Source organism: Ochotona curzoniae, unplaced genomic scaffold (genome assembly GCF_017591425.1).
Source record: "Ochotona curzoniae isolate NIBS_2020 unplaced genomic scaffold, NIBS_Ocur_1.0 scaffold_3890, whole genome shotgun sequence".
Lineage (NCBI taxonomy): Eukaryota > Metazoa > Chordata > Mammalia > Lagomorpha > Ochotonidae > Ochotona > Ochotona curzoniae.
The window spans coordinates 39249232-39270312 of NW_024467115.1; the positions used below are offsets into that span (position 1 = coordinate 39249232).

The 21081-nt window shown below is 42.5% G+C and overlaps 1 protein-coding gene across 6 annotated transcripts in view; it reads left to right on the forward strand.

Annotated features, from left to right (window-relative positions):
- QKI (QKI, KH domain containing RNA binding) overlaps positions 1–21081 on the forward strand; it is a 136873-nt gene that overhangs the window by 19020 nt on the left and 96772 nt on the right. For all 6 annotated transcript variants that reach the window (XR_005882134.1, XR_005882135.1, XR_005882133.1 and 3 more), the window contains exon 2: positions 11382–11524. Coding sequence is in view for 3 of the 6 variants with exons in the window: in XM_040965174.1 (XP_040821108.1) it covers positions 11382–11524 (143 nt within the window). In the remaining 3 variants the exon portion in view is untranslated. The remainder of the gene's footprint in view (positions 1–11381; positions 11525–21081) is intronic.

Consider the following 21081-nt stretch of genomic DNA (forward strand, 5'->3'; position numbering starts at 1 on the left):
TATGCTTTGTGAGGAAATACCCAGTGTGCTTGTTTTAACTGTAACGCTGCTTATCCAGGAGAAGAACTTGCAGAGGATCACAGTGTTTTCATGTTCAGGTAAAATGTAAAATTTTATTGTGTTTTAGCATCAAAAGTCAAGCTAGAATAAGGTATAGATAGCTTTTGTGCTTCGTATCTCTGCAATTCATGTGTTTGTGTAATTTGGTGATCTTACTCTTGTGTGTTTAGTATTCACATAAAAATTTGCCATTTTTCTGTAGCAAGCTGTGAATTTAGTAAATTGATTGTTCTGTAGTGTAGCTGGTTGCGTGTAATTTGCTCATAAACTGATATTAAATTTAGTTCCCACAATTACTAATGATGCATTACCTTTTCAAAAGAGTTTTCTTATGATACACATCCAAAGCACAACTACTGTGATAAATGCAGCCATAACTTAGTTGATTAGCAGTTGATCTCAGTGCCTACGAAATCTGAAGTAGCTCACATTTGAAGTTACAGAGTGATTTTAGAATCATCCATATGAAAACTCATTGTCACTGAGTGAGTTCAGTATTGGAGGATTGCCGGGGTCCTATAAAGGTAAGGAGGGTGATCGCAGAATTACAGCATGGTTTCAGACTGATGTGCTGCTGAGTATGGGGGTGCAGCACTGTAGGTGCAGCCATTTGCTGGAGTGATGCTGGCATCCTGTTTTAGAGTACTGACTCCAGTTGTGGCCATTCCATTTCCATCCCACTTGGGAAGGTACTGGCTTCTGCTCCCCGTGGGAGACCAGCCACAGTTCCTAGCTGCTCTTTGTCCTGACCCTGTCCTGGCTGTTGTGGCCATATGTAACTTAAGGGGAAAAAAAAGATGTCTTTCAGTTTATTTTTGTTTTGATTACTGTTTCAGGGTTTGAAGTTACAGCTATGTAAATATAACACATTATTAAGTTACATATGTATATATTTTAAAGATTTGTTTATTTGAAAGGCAGAGTTAGAGATGGGAATGGGAGAGAGAGCGAGCGAACAAGCGAGAGTGCAAGAGTCAGCTTCTACCCACTGAATCATGTCCACCAAATGGCTGCAGTGAGTAGAGCTGGCCCATCTGAAGCCAGTCGCCGAGAACTGCTTCTGGGTCTCCAGATAGGTGTAGCAGCCCAAGTGCTTAGGCCTACTTGTGTTGCTTTCTCAGGAGGATTAATAGGAAGGTGATAGAAAGTGGAGCAGCTGAGACTGAAACTGCTGTGTGAGATGCTGATACTGCAGGCGGCTTTGCCGGATATGCCAATGTTGGCCTGGAGAATGTTTTTTTTTTCTTAAATACTTATTCGTTAGAAAGTCATTTATGGGGATGGGGAGGAGAGAGAATGAATGAATGAGTCTTCCATTCTTTCGTTGACTCCCCAAATGGCTGCCATGGCTCGGGTGAGCCAATCTGAAGCCACAGGCCTGGAGCCTCCTCCAGATTCCCATGTGGGTGCTGGAGCCCAAGCCCTTGGCACACATAAGCAGGGAGAATGGTTGAAAGTAGAGCAGCTGGCCCCTCCAAGGATACTTTTAATAAACTAATATACTTTGGGATTGATAGCTCAGATTATAAGATTTCCTGGATTTTATACCTGAATATTTGAGGGGAGTTTAGTGAAAAGGAGTTGGGGAAAATGTAACTATTTCTTTATTGTATTCTAACCATATAGGATTAATTTAAGCAGACACAATTTGCTAGGTGGCTTTCTCTGAATATGTTCTATGCACATAGTGTCTGGGAAAAGACCACTTGCACGTTTCAGATAAGAAATACTTACATAGATGAGCAGATGCAGTTTGGGCACGTTTGGTCCATACTGTGAAATTCTTCAAAATCTTAAAAACTCGTTGAATGCTCATGTGATACCTCTCATTTCTTGAAGGGTCCTGGGGGTTTCTGGTGTGCTGGTCCTGCTGTTGTTCTGGAGACAGCCCACTAGACACAGTAGCGCTGTTGCTGTGTGTAATTTTCTTGGGGTGCTTGGTTTTAAATTACTGTCAGGGAGAGGGTCCGCTCTAGCTCAGTTCTGGGATTCATCTCGAATGGCAGGATTTCACCAATTTTCCTGTGTCAGTGTGAGGGTGGAGATGGAATGCTGTTTAAAAATTTTTCAAGGAGCTGGTGCCATGGCATGGTGGGTTAAGCTTCCGGTACTGTGGTGCTGACACGTGGTAATGACACTGGTTCAAGTCACGGCTGTTCTTCCTCTGATACAGCCTCTTAGGAAAGCAGCAGAGTGGCTCATGGCTCAGATCCTTGGGCCCCTGCACCCGCGTGGGAGACCCAGAAGAAGCTCCTGGGTTCGAATCAGTTCAGCTCTGGCCAGAGAAGGTGTTTGGAGAATGAGTTTAAGATCTCTTTTTTGCTCCTTGTCTCCATAACTCTGCCTTTCAAAAAAAGTAAAATATATCTTAAATTTTTTTAAAAGATAATTTTGGGTCATGCCAGTAAGTTTCCACTTAATGCCTATCCAGACTGGTCTTGGTGAAAGCAGATCTTTGCTCTCAGAGATTCTGTTCATTTGATTTCCACTGGGAAAAATGCATACTGGTTTTATGGAACCAGATAGCTAATCTGAACGGCAGCTGCCATATGCCAACCTAGAGGCTGCTTTAAAAAACACAATTGTTCATTGACTTGTTTCCTGAGAAGTTTTTCAACAAAAAGTACCTTGAACAAGAAAAACAGAAGCACTTACCTGAATCACCGCAGGTGTTGCTGGCATATCCATCCAGCAGTGATGAGATTGGGGTTAGAGATCCAAGCATGGGAAGAACCTTCGAGGCTCACAGAAGCGTGTCTTCTAAGCTCGTTTCACGGATCAGAGCCGTCAGTGTAATGATGCCATCAGCAGATAAATAGGAATCTTTACTTTTCCTACTTTTGTTTTCCGTTCCTTCATGATAATTGATATGAGTTAATGTGAAAGCAGACTTAAGTTTTCCTACAGACTTTTTCTTTTGTAATAACTGGAAAAAAAAACATAGAACTCTGGCCAACTGTGAAAAAATGGGTGCTGTCTGAGGTTTAGGTCAGTGCAGGACGCTGAGCCGCGTGTGCCCTTTGAGCCCTCTAGGCTGTACCAGGAAAGGCGCCCAGGGTTGTGCTGGCAGGTCCTCGTTGCCGACCATGGTGCGTGCAGGACAGAGGTTGAAATCAGAGACCTAAGTGCTCTTGAACAAGTTAAGAGAAATGGGATTGCAAAGATCTGAATGGGATTTTTCAACTACCCTTGTAGGATGCATTTAGTTAGTGATAGATTCTGTTTTGTGTTTGATAATTTACACATTTGAAAGAATTTATTAAGCTCAGAAGGTTAACTTAGTAATAATTGAAGATGTCATTATAGATGAGTAAACATTGTGACAAACTTAAAATAACTTGAAGGATGTGCAGTTAGTCTGTGAGAAAAGTTTAAAGGAGTGTTTCCTACCTGACTCTTGTCTCTACTTTCCCCCATTTGTCGTGACCATCGGTTTTGTCAGAAAGCAAATCTAATTTTGGGGATGAAATAGTTAAGTCTGCAGAGGCCATGTTGTATGAGAAGAATACAACTTTTAGGGTCAGATATAGTTTCTGATTTTTCTGTTTACCTGTGATGGAATCTTTTGCTGGAAATACTTAATACTTAGACCTCTGTTTTCTACCTATTAAAAAAATGAAGGATATCTGTTTGGAAGTGCTTTTAACTACATTGTGCCATTTAAGCACTGTCATCTTAGTAAGACTGTGTGGAAAGGAGTTAGGATTCATTGTTGTGTTTTTTCTCCCAAGATCAGAGTTGCGGAGAGACAGATTTGTGCTTTTCCCATGGGTTCAGTGAAGCCAGCCAGCAGCCTGGTGCTTCATCTGGATGTCCTGGGAGGTGGGGGCGGGGCCAAGCACTCAGGCCCTGCCCTGCTGATTTCCCAGGCATGTTAGCAGGGAGCTGGATCCCAAGGGAACAAGCAGGAATGGAGCCTGTGTCCATATGAGGTGCCCAGCGGCTTAGCCCTCCTGGCCACGACTGGCCCATGTGCTACATGGTGAATTTGAGAGATGTGTCTCCTGTGGACCAGATCTCTCTGCCATTCGCACTTGCACTCTGCTCTGCTCGGGAGTACTGCAAGGTCATGTAAGGCAGTTTCTGGGGAATGGTTGAATAATGGCAAAATAGGGACTAGCCAGCCTGGTGATGTCTTTGCCAGGAAAGCTCCATTCCGGCTTGTCCCTCCATGTGTAGAGGCTGGTTGGCTTGCTGATCTGAGGCTTTGGAAGCTGTGAAGTCTAGAAGGAGCCAGGGCTCTCAATTCTCATTTGAGGACTCAGTTTTTCCCAGCGTCCTAGTCAAGCAGCCCACATGACCACTGAATCCAGCATAATGCTTTGTGTGTTTATGTAACTTCCTTAGATTGTGTGAGTGACTGAGATAAATTCCAAGAAAGGTAATGCTACTGCTACTTTGCATTATGAAATATGTTGGGGTCCTTCTGTAGGAGGTCATGACTGCGTACCCTGTTTTTGCCTGCTCTTGTTGTGCAGCAGTAGGGAGCAAGGCCCAATTTGCCTGCTTGTATCCCTAGCCTTGGCCAGAGGCTGAGGAGGAGGGAGTAGGTATTATAATATGTATTTGTTACATGTGTGGGTACAAATCCGCTGTATTATTGGTAAATATAGCTTTTAAAATATTTTTTATTTCAGCGTAGTTTTAAATTTGTGAAAAACTTCATGATTTCATTCTTACTTGAAGATTGTTTGAAAAGCAGAGTTGTGGCCGGGGTGGAGAGGTTCGCTCCTGAATGACTGTGGTGACCAGGAATGAGTGTGTCCGTGTGAACTTCTTCCTGGTCTCCCGTGGGTGCAGGGGCCCATGTGAGCCGTTCTCCATTGCTTTCCAAAGTGTATTAGCAGAGAGCTGGTCTGGAAGTGAAGAAGCCAGGACTTGAACTGAGGGAGGCTGCTTTACCTGCTGTGTCATGGGGCCAACCCTTGTTATGGCACTTGCGCGCGTGTGTGTGTGTGTGTGTGTGTGTGCATGCGTGCGTGCGTGCGCGTGTGTGTGGGGGTGTGTTGCCTTTTCTTTATTCGTTCCTATGCCGATGGACACCTTGGTTATTGTTAATAGTGGCATGATAGTCTTGAGTGGTCAGGTCAGGTCATTTTGACACAGTAATCCCTGCTTTTTGGAACCCACCTTTTAGTGGGGTTGCTGGATCACATGGCAGATCTGTGCTGTATTCTACAGTGGTTGCACTAACTTACATTCCCATCAGTAGTGTGTGAGACATTTCCTTTTTACGCATCGTTTTTTTTTTCCTTAAGATTTATTTATTTATTTTCATTGGAAAATCAGATATACAGAGAGGAGGAGAGACAGAGAGAAAGATCTTCCGTCTGATGATTCACTCCCCAAGTGGAAGCAATGGCTAGAGCTGCGCTGATCTGAAGCCAGCAGCCAGGAGCCTCTTCTGGGTCTCTGATGTGGGTGCAGGGTCCCAAGGCTTTGGGCTGTCCTCAGCTATGGGAAGCAGAGTGGCCGGGATTACAATCAGCTCCCATATGGGATCCTGGCGCATGCACTGTGAGGACTTTAGCTGCTAGGCTACCACACCAGGTCCTTCACATCCTTTTTGCAATAGTGTTGTTTGTTATCTGTGTTTTCTGCAATTACGTCTGTGGTGTTTTTTTTTTATTTATTTACAGTGAGTGTCTAGTTGCATGTACATGAGTACATTTAATTAAGATTTTTGCTATGAAAGATTTCTTTATTCTTGTATGTTTATAGTATATTAAGATGATTAACAGTTCAAGCAAGCTCCTTTTTAAAAAAAATTATGTATTTGTATTGGAAAGGCAGATTTATAGAGAGAAGGAGAGACAGAGAGAAAAATCTTCCATTTGCTGATTCACTTCCAAATGGCCTCAAGGTCAGGGCTGGGCCCTCCTTACCCTGGGAGTGAGGAGCTTTTTCTGGGGCACGGTTTAAGGTGGGCACAGGGGCCCAAGCACTTGGGCCATGCTCTGCTGCTTTCTCAGGCACAGTGGCAGGGAGCTGGATGGCAAGGGAAGCAACCAGGACTTGAGTACTCATATGGAATTCCGTGGCCACACATAGAGGCTTAGCCATACTGACTTGATTTTTATTTTGACAGGAAGAGAGAGAGATCTATTTATGTGCTGGTTCATTTCCCAGAAGCCGGGAGCTCCATTTTGGTCCCCCACATGGGAGCAGGGACCCATGTACTGGGGTAACTTGTGCTTTTTGTAGGGGACTGGACTGGAAGTGGAGCCCTGTGATGCTGATGTCACAAGGCTGAGTCCACCTGCAGCCCGTAAACTTCATGTGCTTTCAACTCTTTTTGAGATATTCTGTTGTTGTTATTTATAAGGGATTATTTAAAAATAGTTATAGTAATGTGAAGCAATGATTACTGCTAACAATTAGTTACAGTAATGAGTATTTTTTTTGACTTCTGTATGTCTGTACATATAATTAAGTATAATAAATTGGGTTGTATCGTTGCCATTCCTTTTTATATTACGTAAAAGAGTACAGAATTTGCAGCTTACTGTCAAAATACATTTCTTTATACAGACCTGTTGAGAAAAATGAAAGTAGAAGTAACATTGTTAAGATCTTTGCTGTTCTGTGTGTGAGATTTATTAAGTTCCATGCAGCTAATTTTAGCATTGTAAATGAGGACTATGAGTTGACGTCTGCATTTATAAATCTACAGTATAGCACATAATTCAGTGCCCAAGATCAGATCCCGTCTGACCCACCTCCCCCTGATCCATGCTGTTTGGAAGTGGGCCCTTCAAGATAAAATCAGATTTAATTATTTTGGTTGTTGAGTGGGCAAAGCATATCCTATTCACTAATTGTACTTCACTCCTGTCTTTTTTTTTTTTTTTTTGCGTATTTGCTTGTTGTATGAGCAACACATTCCATTACTGATGCATACTCTAGAGTTTGTTCTTGTTACTGTTAGCTCTTGATACTGTGGATGAGGGCGGCTTCTTAAAATAAGCTTGGTGAAGTTGCCGTCCGTGGATTTTTCTGTGCTGAAAATAGTTTTAAAACTTTTTCTGTGTTTATTAGTTGCACCCTGAATTAAAGGTTTCTTTTACCGAAGAGTTCTTTGTTAACCCTCACCACATTAGGGTATCAGCAGCCACCCTTTTTTTAGGGTGACAGTTCCTTAGTTATAAATAGATGTTTAGAATTATTGTAATATTTAATGAATGTAAAAAAAACCTGGCAGTCTGTTAATTCAGGCTTAAAATAGCTGCACACTTGCTGTACTGCTGTGCTTGTGTGACTTTCATGTTCAGGAAGAGGGGAGGGCGGGTAGAGTGCAAACACTCAGAATCCAGGTAAGCCGAAGTTGAAATGTGAAGCTAGTGTTTTAACTTGCTCGGTGGAATTTATATTTATACTTTGTATATCAAAGTGTATTTAGTTGTAAATAGGCAGTATTTTACTGAGTAACTTAATAGAAAATGTTGAATGAAACAGGCAGTCATGATCAGATGACACTCCGTCCCGGTTTTATGCTTTTTTTGTGTTTTAACTCTAGTGTGTTACGCTGATCTGCTCATTTTCTTTTTTGATGATTTTAAATTTAACAAAGAAATGCCTCACTAAGCAGGTGAAGAATTTTATTCAGCTTAGTATAAGAGTATAAGATGTGAATACTTTAATGCTTAAAAGATTTTTGTTTTAATATGGATTGTTATCAGTTCTCAAAAGAATTCATTTGTATATTTTGTTGATTATTTACACAAGTATTTATAGATATCATTTGTTTTTTTTACTACTGAGCTAGTAAATAATTTTCACACTTGGTAATGTTCATTTGACTTAAATTCGTTGGAAAAATTCTAAAACAAAGTGAAAGATGACTCCTCTTTTCCGGGCCTTCCAGCATTGCGGTGTTGACTTTGTGGGCAGCCTCAGCTGCTTTGTATGTGACCGCCTAGGTCCGAAATTGGCATTTCTCAACCTGTGTGTTTTCCGTTTTCTCATGCTGTCCTTGATTATGATTCTCTAGTTTTCCATTTGGCTAGTTGATCTGTTAATACAGCAGTTCAGATCTGTAAAGGATTGCATGAAACTGTAAGAGGCAGACTGGGCATACTCTAATTCAGATACCATCAAAGTGGCAGTGATAGGAAAACAAAACAAGGAACTGAGCCCGAGAGACATTAAGGATGACTTAACCATCTTGAATCAGATCAGTAGTTGGGTAAGTTAAGGAGGATGAAAAGATGCACAGTGGACAGTGAAACATAAAGTCACGTAAAACAACAGGTACTACACGGTTTGATGAAGAAAAAAAATATTGTTGGTTAACATTCCCTTTACTTGAGGTTCTGATTATCAGGACTACTGGAGTAAAAAGAATTTTTTTAAAACTCACTCTGCAGTGGTAATAAGCCATAAGTATGGGCCAAGTTGAAGGCAGAATCAGAAACTCCATCCTGGTTTCCCACATGAATGGTAGGGGCCCAAGGACTTGTGGTTTTCCTGTACTCCTCAGTAGAAAGCTGGGTTAGAAGCAGAGTAGCTAATGGACTTGAGCTGATACTCTGTAGGATGTGGGCGCTGCAAGCAGTGACTTAGCCTTCTGTGCCACAGTGCCAGACCTTGGAGTGGAAGGTTCTTTACTGTGAAACTACAGAGAAAATTATTGGGATTCTTGGAAGTCAGTATAATCCGATTACTCGCTCAGTGAACAACTTCAGCTAACTGATGTACAAGTACAGAGGTTAAATAATACTCATATACAATCACAGTCTTACTGGTAGAATTGGAATCAGAACTTGTGATTTGGTTATTATTACAAATAAAACACATCTGGAAGTGCTGATTCTCTGCTTGGAAAGGGAGTCCTCAGGGACTCAACAGTAAATTCCTCAAGGACCTAAAACTGTATGTACTCATCTTGTCATTGCTTTCTGTACATAATCTCCCTTCCCCTCCCCACCCACCCTTCTCCTCCCCACTTCACCCTACCCCTCCTCTCCCCTCTCCTCCCCTCTCCTCTCCTCCCCTCTCCTCTCTTCTCAAGATTTATTTCTTTTTATTAGAGAGGCAGATTCACAGAGAGAGAGAAAGATCTTCCATCCTCTGGATCACACCCCAGGTGGCTGCAATGGTCAGAGCTGAGCTGATACAAAGCCAGGAGCCTAGCTTCCACCTGGTCTCCTTTGCAGGAGCAGGGTCCTAAGGCTCTGGGCCATCCTCCACTGCTTTCCCAGGCCACAGCCAGGTAGCTGGGTGGAAAGTGGAGCAGCCAGGACGTGAACTGTATCTCATATAGGATGCTGGTGCTGCAAGGTGGAGTATTAGCCGGCTGAACTATCACACTGTTCCCTGTATTCTGTTAATAAATTTAATAATGTATCTTAAGAGACTGAAAAAGTTATGTTGGAAAGTCTTCTTGCCATTCATGTTAGACCTGAGTTTGGGAGCCAAAACCAGGACTTCATAACTTAGTTCATTTTTTCTTTCTAAGTCTAATAAATTATTATTTGGAAAACCATAAGTCTATGATCTGTTAAGGTGATCCTCCTACTTATAATCTAGATTTTAGAATATTGAAGTATACTTGTAATTGTGCTATTAATTTCATCTGTTCATAATGCATTCTTGTAAAATATTATAGTGGATTATTTGTTTAGGATGTTTGAATCTATTATAAGCGAAGCTTTGTAGCTTCCCTTCATGTCTTCATATTGGTACAGAATTGGTAGCTTGTGATTCAGGCATTTAAGTGAATAGAAATCTGTAGGTTCTTTTATTGGAGACCCAAATTAAAGGGTAGATGTGCAGTTGTCATGATGTCAGATTTCCTAATGTCTTTTCCTTGGGTTAGGATAAATGCTAATCGATGCTGGGCATGGTTAGGATAGATTTGACTGTAACACTAGGACTACAGAAAGCGCTTTAGGAGGGTCTGAAGTTTTCTTTGTGTAATGCATTCAAAACCAGGGCACTTTGATTTTTGTTATGTACTAGCTAGGGAGAAATCTTTGCTAAGTTTGACTGTTTAAGAGAGAAAATTTATGATAAAATAAACTACTATTGAAGTAGACAGTGTGCATTGTTTTAACTGATAAAAACTATTACAGCTGAACAAGAGCACTTTTGGTCATGTGTTCTAGCTGTGTTGGATTTCGTTTTACTGAAACAATTAAAGAATTTAGAAAAATTAAAACATGGCATTTTTATGGTAATTCCTTAAGGTCAGCAAACTGAAGATCCATATTTGGAAGATATCCAAAATATATTTTATAATAAAACCCATTTTGTTTCTAAACAGTGATGAATGCGAGGTGGGGCGTAAAGTGGCAGTTGGTGTCCAGTGAGTCAGAGCAGCGCTTGTGGTGTGTTCTGGCCAGGAGCCTCTCGGGCGTGGTGGATGAGCAGTGTCTGAAAGAATCTGTTTGCTTGGTGGGACTTGCTCATTCATTGCAGTAGAAACACTCCTCCAGCCCCACCTCTGCGTAGAGAAAGAAGCCTAGGAACTGTGTGGGCTGTGCTGTTTTAGGCAGGCCTTTGATTTTAGGTATCTCTGCATCGTTACAGTGTGGTCTGACCTGATCTAACTTGATCTCTGGTTACCGTTTGTTCATGACATTTCTGTGCTCACCAATTAGTGATCAAATCCCTGCTACCGTCTTCTGCTCTTAACCTTGGACTTGTGTAGTATTTGACACTGTTGATCATCCCATCCTGTCATTAAATTTCACATTTCTTACTTTCTGTGATACCTCTCTTCCCTGTTCTCCCTTTGTTTCCTCTTGGTTTGAGTATTTTTTTTTTTCACTCAGTATCCTAGAATATCCCTTTTCGTCCTTCCTCCCCTTTTCCCTTTGAGACATCTCATAACTTTAAGCACTGAGCTTCTATAGCAGACTCAGACTTCATTTGAGCTTGCTAGCTTATATTTTGATCACCGATTTGAATATCCTAAGGATAAAATATTTAGAAGTGCGGTCCAGGTTAAACTTGCTCAGATCAGCTCTGGAGTGTAAAAGAGCCTTTGGTATTAATTTCGTTTATTTAAACTAAAGCTATTACTTGGAATAACTTGCCTTATTGCAATGTAAAAAATTAGTTAAAATAAGATGTATATTGTGCTGGTGGTCTGTAGTGAGTTTTAATAGAATATTTTCTTAACATAAATTTTATTTGTGGTAGATATGAGGCTCATAGACCTGTTACAGATGAACTTTAGAGAATGACAGAATAAATCAGTAATTATTTATTGGCGTTCTAACAGTTGATCAATGAATTCCTCCACTGCCTATATTTTTTTCTTGGACTAGCAAGAATATCTTTTTGTCTAACACATTTAAAATTTTTACTTTTAACAGAAATTAGCAGAGTACGGAAAGACATGTACAATGACACATTAAATGGCAGTACAGAGAGAAGGAGTGCAGAATTGCCTGATGCTGTGGGACCTATTGTTCAGTTACAAGAGAAACTTTATGTGCCTGTTAAAGAATACCCAGATGTAAGTATATTTTTTTGTTCATTTTTTTCCCCTGTTTTATATAACTTGGAGAAGAAATTTATTTGATAGTAAATACTTAACTATTATCAATTGTTTTTAATAAATTCTTGCAAGGGATAGAGATATGAATAGTTCATCATGAATAGTTTAAAAAATCTTTGAAAATGTGTTGTTTTGTTTCATTTGGAAGTGAACATGGACTTTCTGGAGGAAGTGAGGAACTATGGAAAGAGCTTTGAACACCTGTCAGCACCAAGTGCAGCTGCTACTCGTGTTCCTTCTGACCTCTGAGAAGCCACGATTGAGCCTGCACTTCTCTAGAATGGACATTCTTTTGGCTCTAATGGTTTTCTAGAATTATTGTTTGTGATCTTGTTGCCCCCATCTTAGTCCATTGCTCAGCCATTCTCTGTAAGCATCTTATTACAAATAATGTCCTTGTCCTATACCAGTTGATTTCCAAATCCAGCCTCTTTGACTTAGGTTACAAAACTCTACATACAGTCTATTCTGTTTTTCTGACCTTGCCCTGTTTACTACAGTGCAGTCACTGTGGCTGCCTTTGGCATTTAGAGCAAGCCAGATCTGTGCCCAGCCTTAGCATCTTTCTCTTACTTGTGCCTTGGTTTATACTGGCTGACTTCTTGTCCAGATTTAGGTCACTCCAAAGAGGCATCCCCACACCAGCTTACTCACTGTTGCACTCAGATTTTTTTTTCCCCCGTGAGGTATTTCTTATTACCTGCTGCTTTTCTTTCTTTCTTTCTTTCTTTTTTTAAGGTATATTTATTTATTTGAAAGGCAAAGTTAGAGAAGAGGAGCAACAGTCTTTATCTGTTGATTAACTCCCCAGATGGGCACAGTGGCTGGGATTGGGTCAGGTCAAATTCAGTGCCTCAGTGTTGGCCCATCTGCCATATTTTCTTTCTTTTTTTTTTTTAAAGATTTATTTTTATTATTTTTTTTTTTGGAAAGGCGGATATACAGAGAGGAGAGACAGAGAGGAAGATCTTCCATCCGATGATTCACTCCCCAAGTGAGTGCAACAGCTGATACTATGCTGATCCGAGGCCAGGAGCCTCTTCTGGGTCTCCCAAGCGGGTGCAGGGTCCCAAAGCTTTTGGGCCGTCCTCGACTGCTTTCCCAGGCCACAGGCAGGGAGCTGGAAGGGAAGCGGGGCTGCCGGGATTAGAACCAGTGCCCATATGGGATCCCGGGCGTGCAAGGCGAGGACTTTAACCACTTGCGCCACCGCGCCGGGCCCTATCTGCCATATTTTCATGTGTGTTTATTTTTCTGTGTCCCCACCAGAATGTAAGGAACTAAGAAAAGGCCCTGTCATTGTTACTCGTGGCTGTGTCCCCCATAGTGTTGACACATGAATATTGAATAAGGAGGCAAGTTTCAGAGAATTTTCTAGTGGACGGAGTTGGTATTAAAATGTTGAAAATGTGATGTGCTTTAAGATTTATTGGTTCCATGGACCAGGGCACTGTTTTTATTTCAGGTGGCAAGTAAGTGCCTTAAGTTGGTTATGGGAAAACAAGGAAGCTGATGTTTCATGATCTGAATTTCCTATTTAGTGTTCTTTAAGGCTTGTGAATTTACTCTGTACATTTTTCTTGTCGTCGTAAATGTACACACAATCCTAGATATCACACTGAATAAGAGTTTGGAGAACAGAACTTTGTGGAAGAGAGGAATCAGGGAGTGTCTGAGAATTGTGTCGGCCAGCCTCGGGGGAGCAGCTGCTTGCTGTGCCGTTAACTTATCCATGCCTCCCAAACGTAATCTTCAAAATTCAGATTCTTAGAAAATGTGGTTTGGTCCAGTCTGCATGTTGAAGGAGAGGAAGTGACAGGCCTAGATGTGAGCGCTGTGAGCCTGTCCTGGGTATTTGGGTTTTTCATAGCGGTAGGAACTTGTGACTTGGGTTACTGTAGATGAGCTGTGTGGGTGTAGTGGTCCGTGGTGAAAGGGTAGTGACTGCTTGGGAATGTTGTGTTTCTTTCCCTGGGAGTGCCAGTCTGTCCGGCTCACACAGCGTCTTAGTCAGGCTTTTACTTCTGCTAAGATCCAGTGGACGCAAATTAATAATTTTGTCTCCAAGGACAGTGGATGCTTCTGGAGAGGGTCTTGATTGGCAAAACCTTGTGCTATTGCCATAATAGCGGGTCGCAGTCAGAATGCTATTAAGCATGCAACATTCATGCATCAGCACCTGTGGGAAAGAGTGATGTGGCCCGAAATGTAATGGCTGTATCAAGTCAATTCAAGAGGAGGAGACTAGAAAAAAAAATAATTCAGATTATTACATTGGCTTTGAGTGTTAAGTTTTAAGCATATTGCTTTGCAGAAGTCTGCCTCATAAAATTATGTTTTGAAATAAACTAATGTATGGCACCTGATAGAGTACAACTAAATATGGTTTGTTTAGTCATGAATAAAAAAATGGTTCCTATTCTTGAAAAGCTTTCATTTTTATAGGCAAGAGGTAGAAGATAACTGCATTGAATCATTTAAGACAGTTGAGGTTTTTATAGTGGACTACTTGAACAAATTTGCAGAAAATGAAGTTAAAATATGCGTGTAGGAATCAGTGTGGTGGTGCGGGGCTCCTGTTTCTCAGCACAGCTCTGAGGCCCAGTTACTTCACCTGCTGGTCCAGCTTCCTGCTTCCTGCACTTAGAAGACAGCAGATGATGAACCCAGTGTTGGGACCTGCCACCCATGTGGACTTCCTGACTCCTGGCCTGACTCCATTGTGGCCATTTGTGGAGTAAAACTGCAGGTGGAAGATCTAAGATGAATTTATTTTACTGCAACAGTTTTGAAGAGTGTGAATGGGTTTTCATGAAATATTTTTAAAATAAGCTTTTAAAAGACCCTTTTGTGTAAGTTTAAAAATACTTTTACATAAAATGAACTTTTTCTGTTTTCCAAGAACTAGCCTCATTGATTCATAAATGACATGAGTGGGTATTCAGATAACATTTAGACTTATTTGGCTGGTGAAATCATTAATAATTTGCTTCCATTCATCACATTCATAAAAATAGAGTGAAGCCAGTTAACTGATAGATGTAAGTATTATGTTTGAAATATGTTTTAACAATTGTAAGTTTTTTGTAGTTTTATATATACTGAGTTTCTTTTTTTATTTTTAAAGATTTATTTATTTATTGGAAAGTCAGATATACAGAGAGGAGAGACAGAGAGGAAGATCTTCCGTCTGATGATTCACTCTCCAAGTGAGCGTAACGGCCGATGCTATGCTGATCTGATGCTAAGCCAATCCGAAGCCAGGATCCAGGAACTTCTTCCGGGTCTCCCACGTGGGTACAGGGTCCCAAGGCTTTGGGCTGTCCTTGACTGCTTTCCCAGGCCACAAGCAGGGAGCTGGATGGGAAGTGGAGCTGCCAGAATTAGAACCAGCGCCCATATGGGATGCCGGGGTGTTCAAGGCGAGGACTTTAGCCACTAGGCCCCGCCGCCGCTGGGCCCTGTATTGAGTTTCTTAAGCTGTTAGTAGACTGGTAGAGACCAGAATTGAATTCCCAGGTATTTGCTTTTATCAGACCCATCTCTGACTGTTGTGGGCATTTTGGGGAGTAAACCAACAGATTGAAGGATACTTTGTCTTTCTTCCTGTCTCCCTGTCACATTAAGTGGGAGGGAAACAGAAGCAAGCCCTCTCTGTCTCCGAGATTCAAATAAAATGAGCAGAAGTGGACAAGAGTTTTGTTTTCAGGCAGATGAACCAAGTTCTTTTGCGGTAGAAAATTTGCCTGTGATTTGACTTAGTCCAAGAGTTAGGATCGACTCTGGTAAAATTACTGCTGCAAATGATTTACAGGTAAGGTGGATCCCTAACTACAGGTGTCTGAGCTTACTGATGGAAGACCTGTGGGGGAGAAGCATGCCTCAGCACTGTGGGCACAGCAAGGCTTAGCAAGTGCAAGGGAGGCTGTCTTTCAGCATGTGTTGGTAGAGATGCATCTTGGAGTCAAACAGTTAACACCATAATTCCTACTATTTCCTCCAATATTGGGAAATGACATGGGCTATAAAACACTCAAAAGCTATATACTTTTAACACATTCCATTTCCCGTTTACGCAGGCTGCGCATCCCTTGGCTTAAATGCTTGGTATAGAAATGATTTGGGTTTTGATGTATCACATCGGGTCAGATGTGAAAATTTCCATTTGTGGTATCATGCTAACCCTGAAAGTTTGGGATTTGAAAGGATTAATGTTTCCAGGCTTTTGAATTAAGGATGTTTAACCTGTATTAGGGAGCTTAGATTTATTTTTGTAAGTGAATGAAATCATATGTTCTTTCTTGTGATTGCTGTTTGTGCAGAAAATGACAGGGTTTTTGAGAGAACCTGTGTTAACTTTACCTCACAGATATTGAAATGGATTTTTCCAACAACTAGCTTTGGAATTAAGATTGATTAATGATTTCATTGGGGAAAGTATTATTTTGTCTTAGTCAATCTAGCCAGTTAGCACAAAAATAGTTTACAAAAAAATGAGAGACTTGCTGAAATGTAGTTATAACTACCTTGCAAATCTACTTTCCCTAATTAAAAATCAATATCATTGGTAAAAAAAAAATATCTGCCATGATTTGACTGTTTTTCATATGGGTGTGATGTTTTTTGTTTATTTGGTAAGGAATTAGTTGAGCTTAAAGTGTGTACTGGGGGTTGTACAGTAATGATAAGCAGTATAAATTTGTCACTTTAAAGACAAAAGGAGAAGTGACATGTGAACATTAAAAATAGTAAAGTTAGAAAAGTGGACCTGACCATGAAAGTAACAGCAATGTTTTAGGTGCTAGGATATAATCTTCGCTACTGTGGTGCTGTCACAGCCATAATCCAGAGTGGAATCATGTGAGTGTGAACTCAGAGTGACAGTTAACGTGAAGAAGGAATGCACTAAACAGTGAAAAATCTTAAGATTTCTGTATCTTACTGTGATGCATGGAGTGAGCGTCATGAGACGTTCTTTGACTACAGAGAACAGAAGGGGCTGATGTGTTCTAATGCGGTAGCACAGCCGAGGTGGAGGTAGTGACACACCAACTACCTGAACACTATATACTAACTCAAAGTCACTACAAGTGTAGTTGTTCAGGGCCCGGGGCAATGGCCTAGTGGATAAATTCTCACCTTGCACTGGCTGGGTTATTGTGTGGGTACTGATTTGTGTTCTGGCTGCTCCATTTCCCATCCATCTCCCTGCTTGTGGCCTAGGAAGGCAGTGGAGGACGGCCAGAGGACTTGGGACTCTGCACCCGTGTAGATGACCCTGAGGAGGCTCTTGGCTCCTGGCTTCGGATTGGCTTATTCCGGCTGTTGTGGTCACTTGGGGAGTGAACCAGTGTATGGAGGATCTTTCTGTACCTCCTTCTTTTGTATGTCGGCCTTTCCAACAGAAAAATAAATTTTTTTTTTAAAGTAGTTGTTTAGAATATAATAGAGCATTGAATGGGGGTGGATAAAAGACAGTTATCAGTATGTTAAATAGGTCTAAAATTGGTGCCTATAAGAGCAGTTCATTTTTTAAAAAGCTGAATAATAGTTTATGGAGCTAATGTATTTTTAAAACTTTACTTTTATTTGAAAGGCAGAGTTACAGAGAGAAAGAGTTGGACATCTTCCATCTGCTGTCTCCCAAATGGCTGTAGCAGCTCATAGCCAGGTTTCCCATGTAGGTACAGGAGCCCAAGGATTTGGGTCCTTTTTCTGCCAGACCAGTTCAGCTCCAAACTGGAAGTCGAGGAAAGACTTAAAATGTCCCTTCCAGTGAGCATATACCATTACAGGTAAGGTAACAGAGTCAGTTAACCAGTGCACAGGCTGCTCCTTCTTCTATAAGTCTATAGCCTGTTGTTGCCCATGATTGCTTTAGACCAAGTGTCTACAGACTAGAGTACTTGCTGTAGAAATTGGCCTAAGTGTGGGCCAATCTGCCTAAAGTGGTCATCTGGGTTTTAACTTAGCTAGCTTCATGTGATGCACTGAAATCGACTGCTGCATTAGAAGAACTCACCAAGGAGTTCTGCCAGTAGCAGCTTCCAAGGAGCAACAAGAGGAGAGGTGGGTAAAAAGAGCCTTAAAATGGTATTGGCCTTGATATGGTGAAAGTAATGGCTATTCATACCTGTTTGCCTTCGCAGAGGTACTTGAGATCTTGGATTAGTTCACTGGGTAGGCCAACTTACCCTTTGTGTGCACCTGGGCGTGTTTCCCTTCCTTGCAGAGGACGTGGCCCAGTGTGCACTGAGATCAGGACACAACCTCACAGCTCTGATCCCTGAGATTGGAGACCCTGGCGTGTCCAGAGCCAGCTGGACATGGAAGCCCAGGCTGCTAACCAATGCCAGAGGCTCTCAGTGGGATCAGGAGCAGCCATGGTAAGGGCAGGTGCTCCTGGAGGCTCAGGTGACTGCCCTCTGGAGTATGCAGGAGACATAGGCACCGATGGAGCAGGACAAGCCCTGCCTGCCCTCTTTTGAGAGGGAGGGAAAGAGGAAGATATAATTTATTATTCAGTGATTTTTGGTCCTTTCAGTTTTGTAGATAAGCAGTTGACAAAATTTTTGCATTTTTGAGATGTACCATGTGAAGATTGCTACACTTTGTTCATAACCTTGCCTGGTGAGAACCCTTGACTACCATACCATATGTTAGATAACCAGAAGGTGTTCATCTGGTATGGTTGAACATTTGTAGTCTGATGAATGTGTTCCTGTTGTCTTCATCCCCTACCTACAATCACTGTTGTAAGTAGCTTACTTATTTTTTGAAAATTGACTTATTCCGTAGACACAGTTTAAGGGGAATAAGCATCAGGAGATCTTCAGTCTGCTGGTTTACTTCTTGAATAGCTATAGCGCTTTGGGCTGGCCAGGCTGAAGCCAGGGCTCAGGAACTCTGTCTGGATGTTCGTGTGAGTAACAGACTCAAGTACTTGCACTAGCACCTGCTGCTTTCCAGGCACATTAGCAGGAAGCTGAATTGGAGGCAGAGTGGCCAAGGCTAAGACTGGTGCTCCCTGTATGTCGGCATTGTTGCTGCATACCCCAAGCTGAGCAGTGGCACTAGGGTTACAAAACAGACAACACACAGTGGGTCATTCTTGTAAAGAGAATGCCTTTTATTCAAAGTCAATCTGAATCTTTTATAGTCTGCTTGACTCTTCCCAGGATTTTCCCAATGCTCAAGCGACTCCTAAGCTCCCACAAGGGCATCTTAAAAAGGGGAAGCAGGGAAGATGGAACTTGCAGTCAAGCCAGGGGCTAAATGTATCAGGCCAAGATTGCCCATCCTGTTACACCTAGAGAAACAAGCTAAGCTGTGGAGTTAACCCTTGGGAGACCCTTGTGGATGTCCTAAGTGATGTTTTAACTCAAAATACCTTTGTATCCACCCCAAGTTCAGCTGTTCAGATTTCACACGGAAGTTGGGTTATGTGGTGTTTGTGTCTGACTTTAAAGCTCAGTGTAATGTACTTTTCATCCCTGCTGTCCAGAATTGGAGGAGTTCCTTTTTTATTGTTGAATAGCACCACACCTTTTTTTTTTTTTTCAAAGATTTATTTATTTTTATTGGAAAGTCAGATATAGAGAGAGGAGGAGAGACAGAGAGGAAGATCTTCCGTCTGATGATTCACTCCCCAAGTGACTACAACAGGCTTGGGCTGCGCCGATCTGAAGCCAGGAGCCAGGAACCTCCTCCAGGTCTCCCATGCTGGTGCAAGGTCCCAAAGCTTTGGGCCGCCCTCTGATGCTTTCCCAGGCCACAAGCAGGTAGCTGGATTGGAATCTGGGCAGCTGGGATTAGATCCAGTGCCCATATGGGATCCCGGGGTGTTCAAGGTGAGGACTTCTGCTGCTAGGCCACCACGCCAGGCCCGCACCACACCTTCTTTATCCACTCAGCTGTTGTAGGATATTTCTGCTGTTTCCATATTTTGACCCTTGCTAGTAATGCCTGTGGTCATTGTGGGTTAAATAATCTCTGGACATAGGATAGCTGGATTTTGTTTTCTAATGGTTGAACCAGTGTATATTTTAATTCATTACAGAGGTGAGGAGGTTGCAAACCTGTGTGGGAGAGGGTTGGGATGGAGGGGAAGGCAGGTGAGATCATGTTTCATCTACCCTTCCTTCTGTGCCCAAGGGCTGAGGGAGGGAAAGTGCACCCTGCACTGCTTCTGGCTTTAGGACTGCATCGGCTCTCAGAGATGAGTGAAGATGGCCCTTTCTGTGACCTCAGAGACCCTTTGGAGTGGAAGAACGTGTCAGCGATGTCACTTGAGTGGTCTTAATTGTTCTGAGAAGTTATTGGCATCAGTGCACCAGAGGTGAGGCGTTCTAAGTAAGGCCTGTTGGCTGTGCTTGTTCCCGGTGTGTCTACTCCTCTAGGTGCTTGCTGTGAAGGCTGGCCTGGAGAGGTTTTCCAGCAGCCCTTCTCTAGCCTTCCCTGCTTTCCATTCTTTGAAGAGGCACTTGAAGTTCTCTGCTGGGTTAGATGAGCCAACCATCTTGTCTTTCCTGTACCTCTGGATATAAGGTGGCAGTCCTGTGCTCTGGGGTTGGACCAGCTGTTAGTGATTTCTCTGATGAAGTCTGGGATGAAGTGCAGAGGTCTAGAGGGGGAGCCGAGAATTCTTACCTGGGAGGTCTTTAGACCTTGATCTTGTGTATGCCAGCTGATACAGTCAAGCCCAGCCTGCCCCCAGCCCTGGGTATCGGGAACCAGCAGGTGGTGCTGCCTAGCCTTGTCTAGCACAGCCCAGTCCAGCCTGCCCTTAGGTCTGGTTCTCTTGCACTCTGTGGGGTGGGGGGTGCCACCCTGCAGCCTAATCAGGGTAACTACCAACTTCCCCTATCTGGCCCCAGTCACATCCCACTCCCTGCCTTTGTTTTCATGTGTGCTGGCCTATGCTAGGGTCTAGTCTGGCCTGCCCACAGCCCAGGCTCTTGCGTGCAGCCATAGGTGCTACAGCCTAGTCAGGGTGACCCCAAAGAATCCCTGCCCCCAATGTGGTGTGATCCTCAAGTCACCCCTATCAGACCTGCCCCAAAACATGGCTCTTGAAAACACCAGTGGGTACTGTGACCTGGCCTGGCCCTGTTCACCACCAGCCCCAGATTCTCAGGCATGCCTGAGAGTTTTCTTGGCCAGAAGTAGGGAGACCCTCTGGATCCCCCTGTCTGATCCACCCCATCTCAGCTCCCTGGATTACCTAGGGCTGGTCTGTGGAAGCCTCTAGAAAGCATCTCATACATGCAAAACAAGCCCTAAGTGGCCCGTGCTCTTATTTGCCCTGAGATTCCCTTCCCTGGGCAAAGTGTCTGATCCCCATAGTGGTGGCCATGGCAGTAGGGTAGCTCTGGCTGGCATCTACTTTTCTCTTTATTGTCTGTTATATCAGATCTTTAAAAACAAAACAAAAACCCTAATTGTCAAGACAAATGGCTTAAGAGGTAAATCCTTTTTTTGGTAGTTTTACAGATTCATTCATATGTTTAAATCAA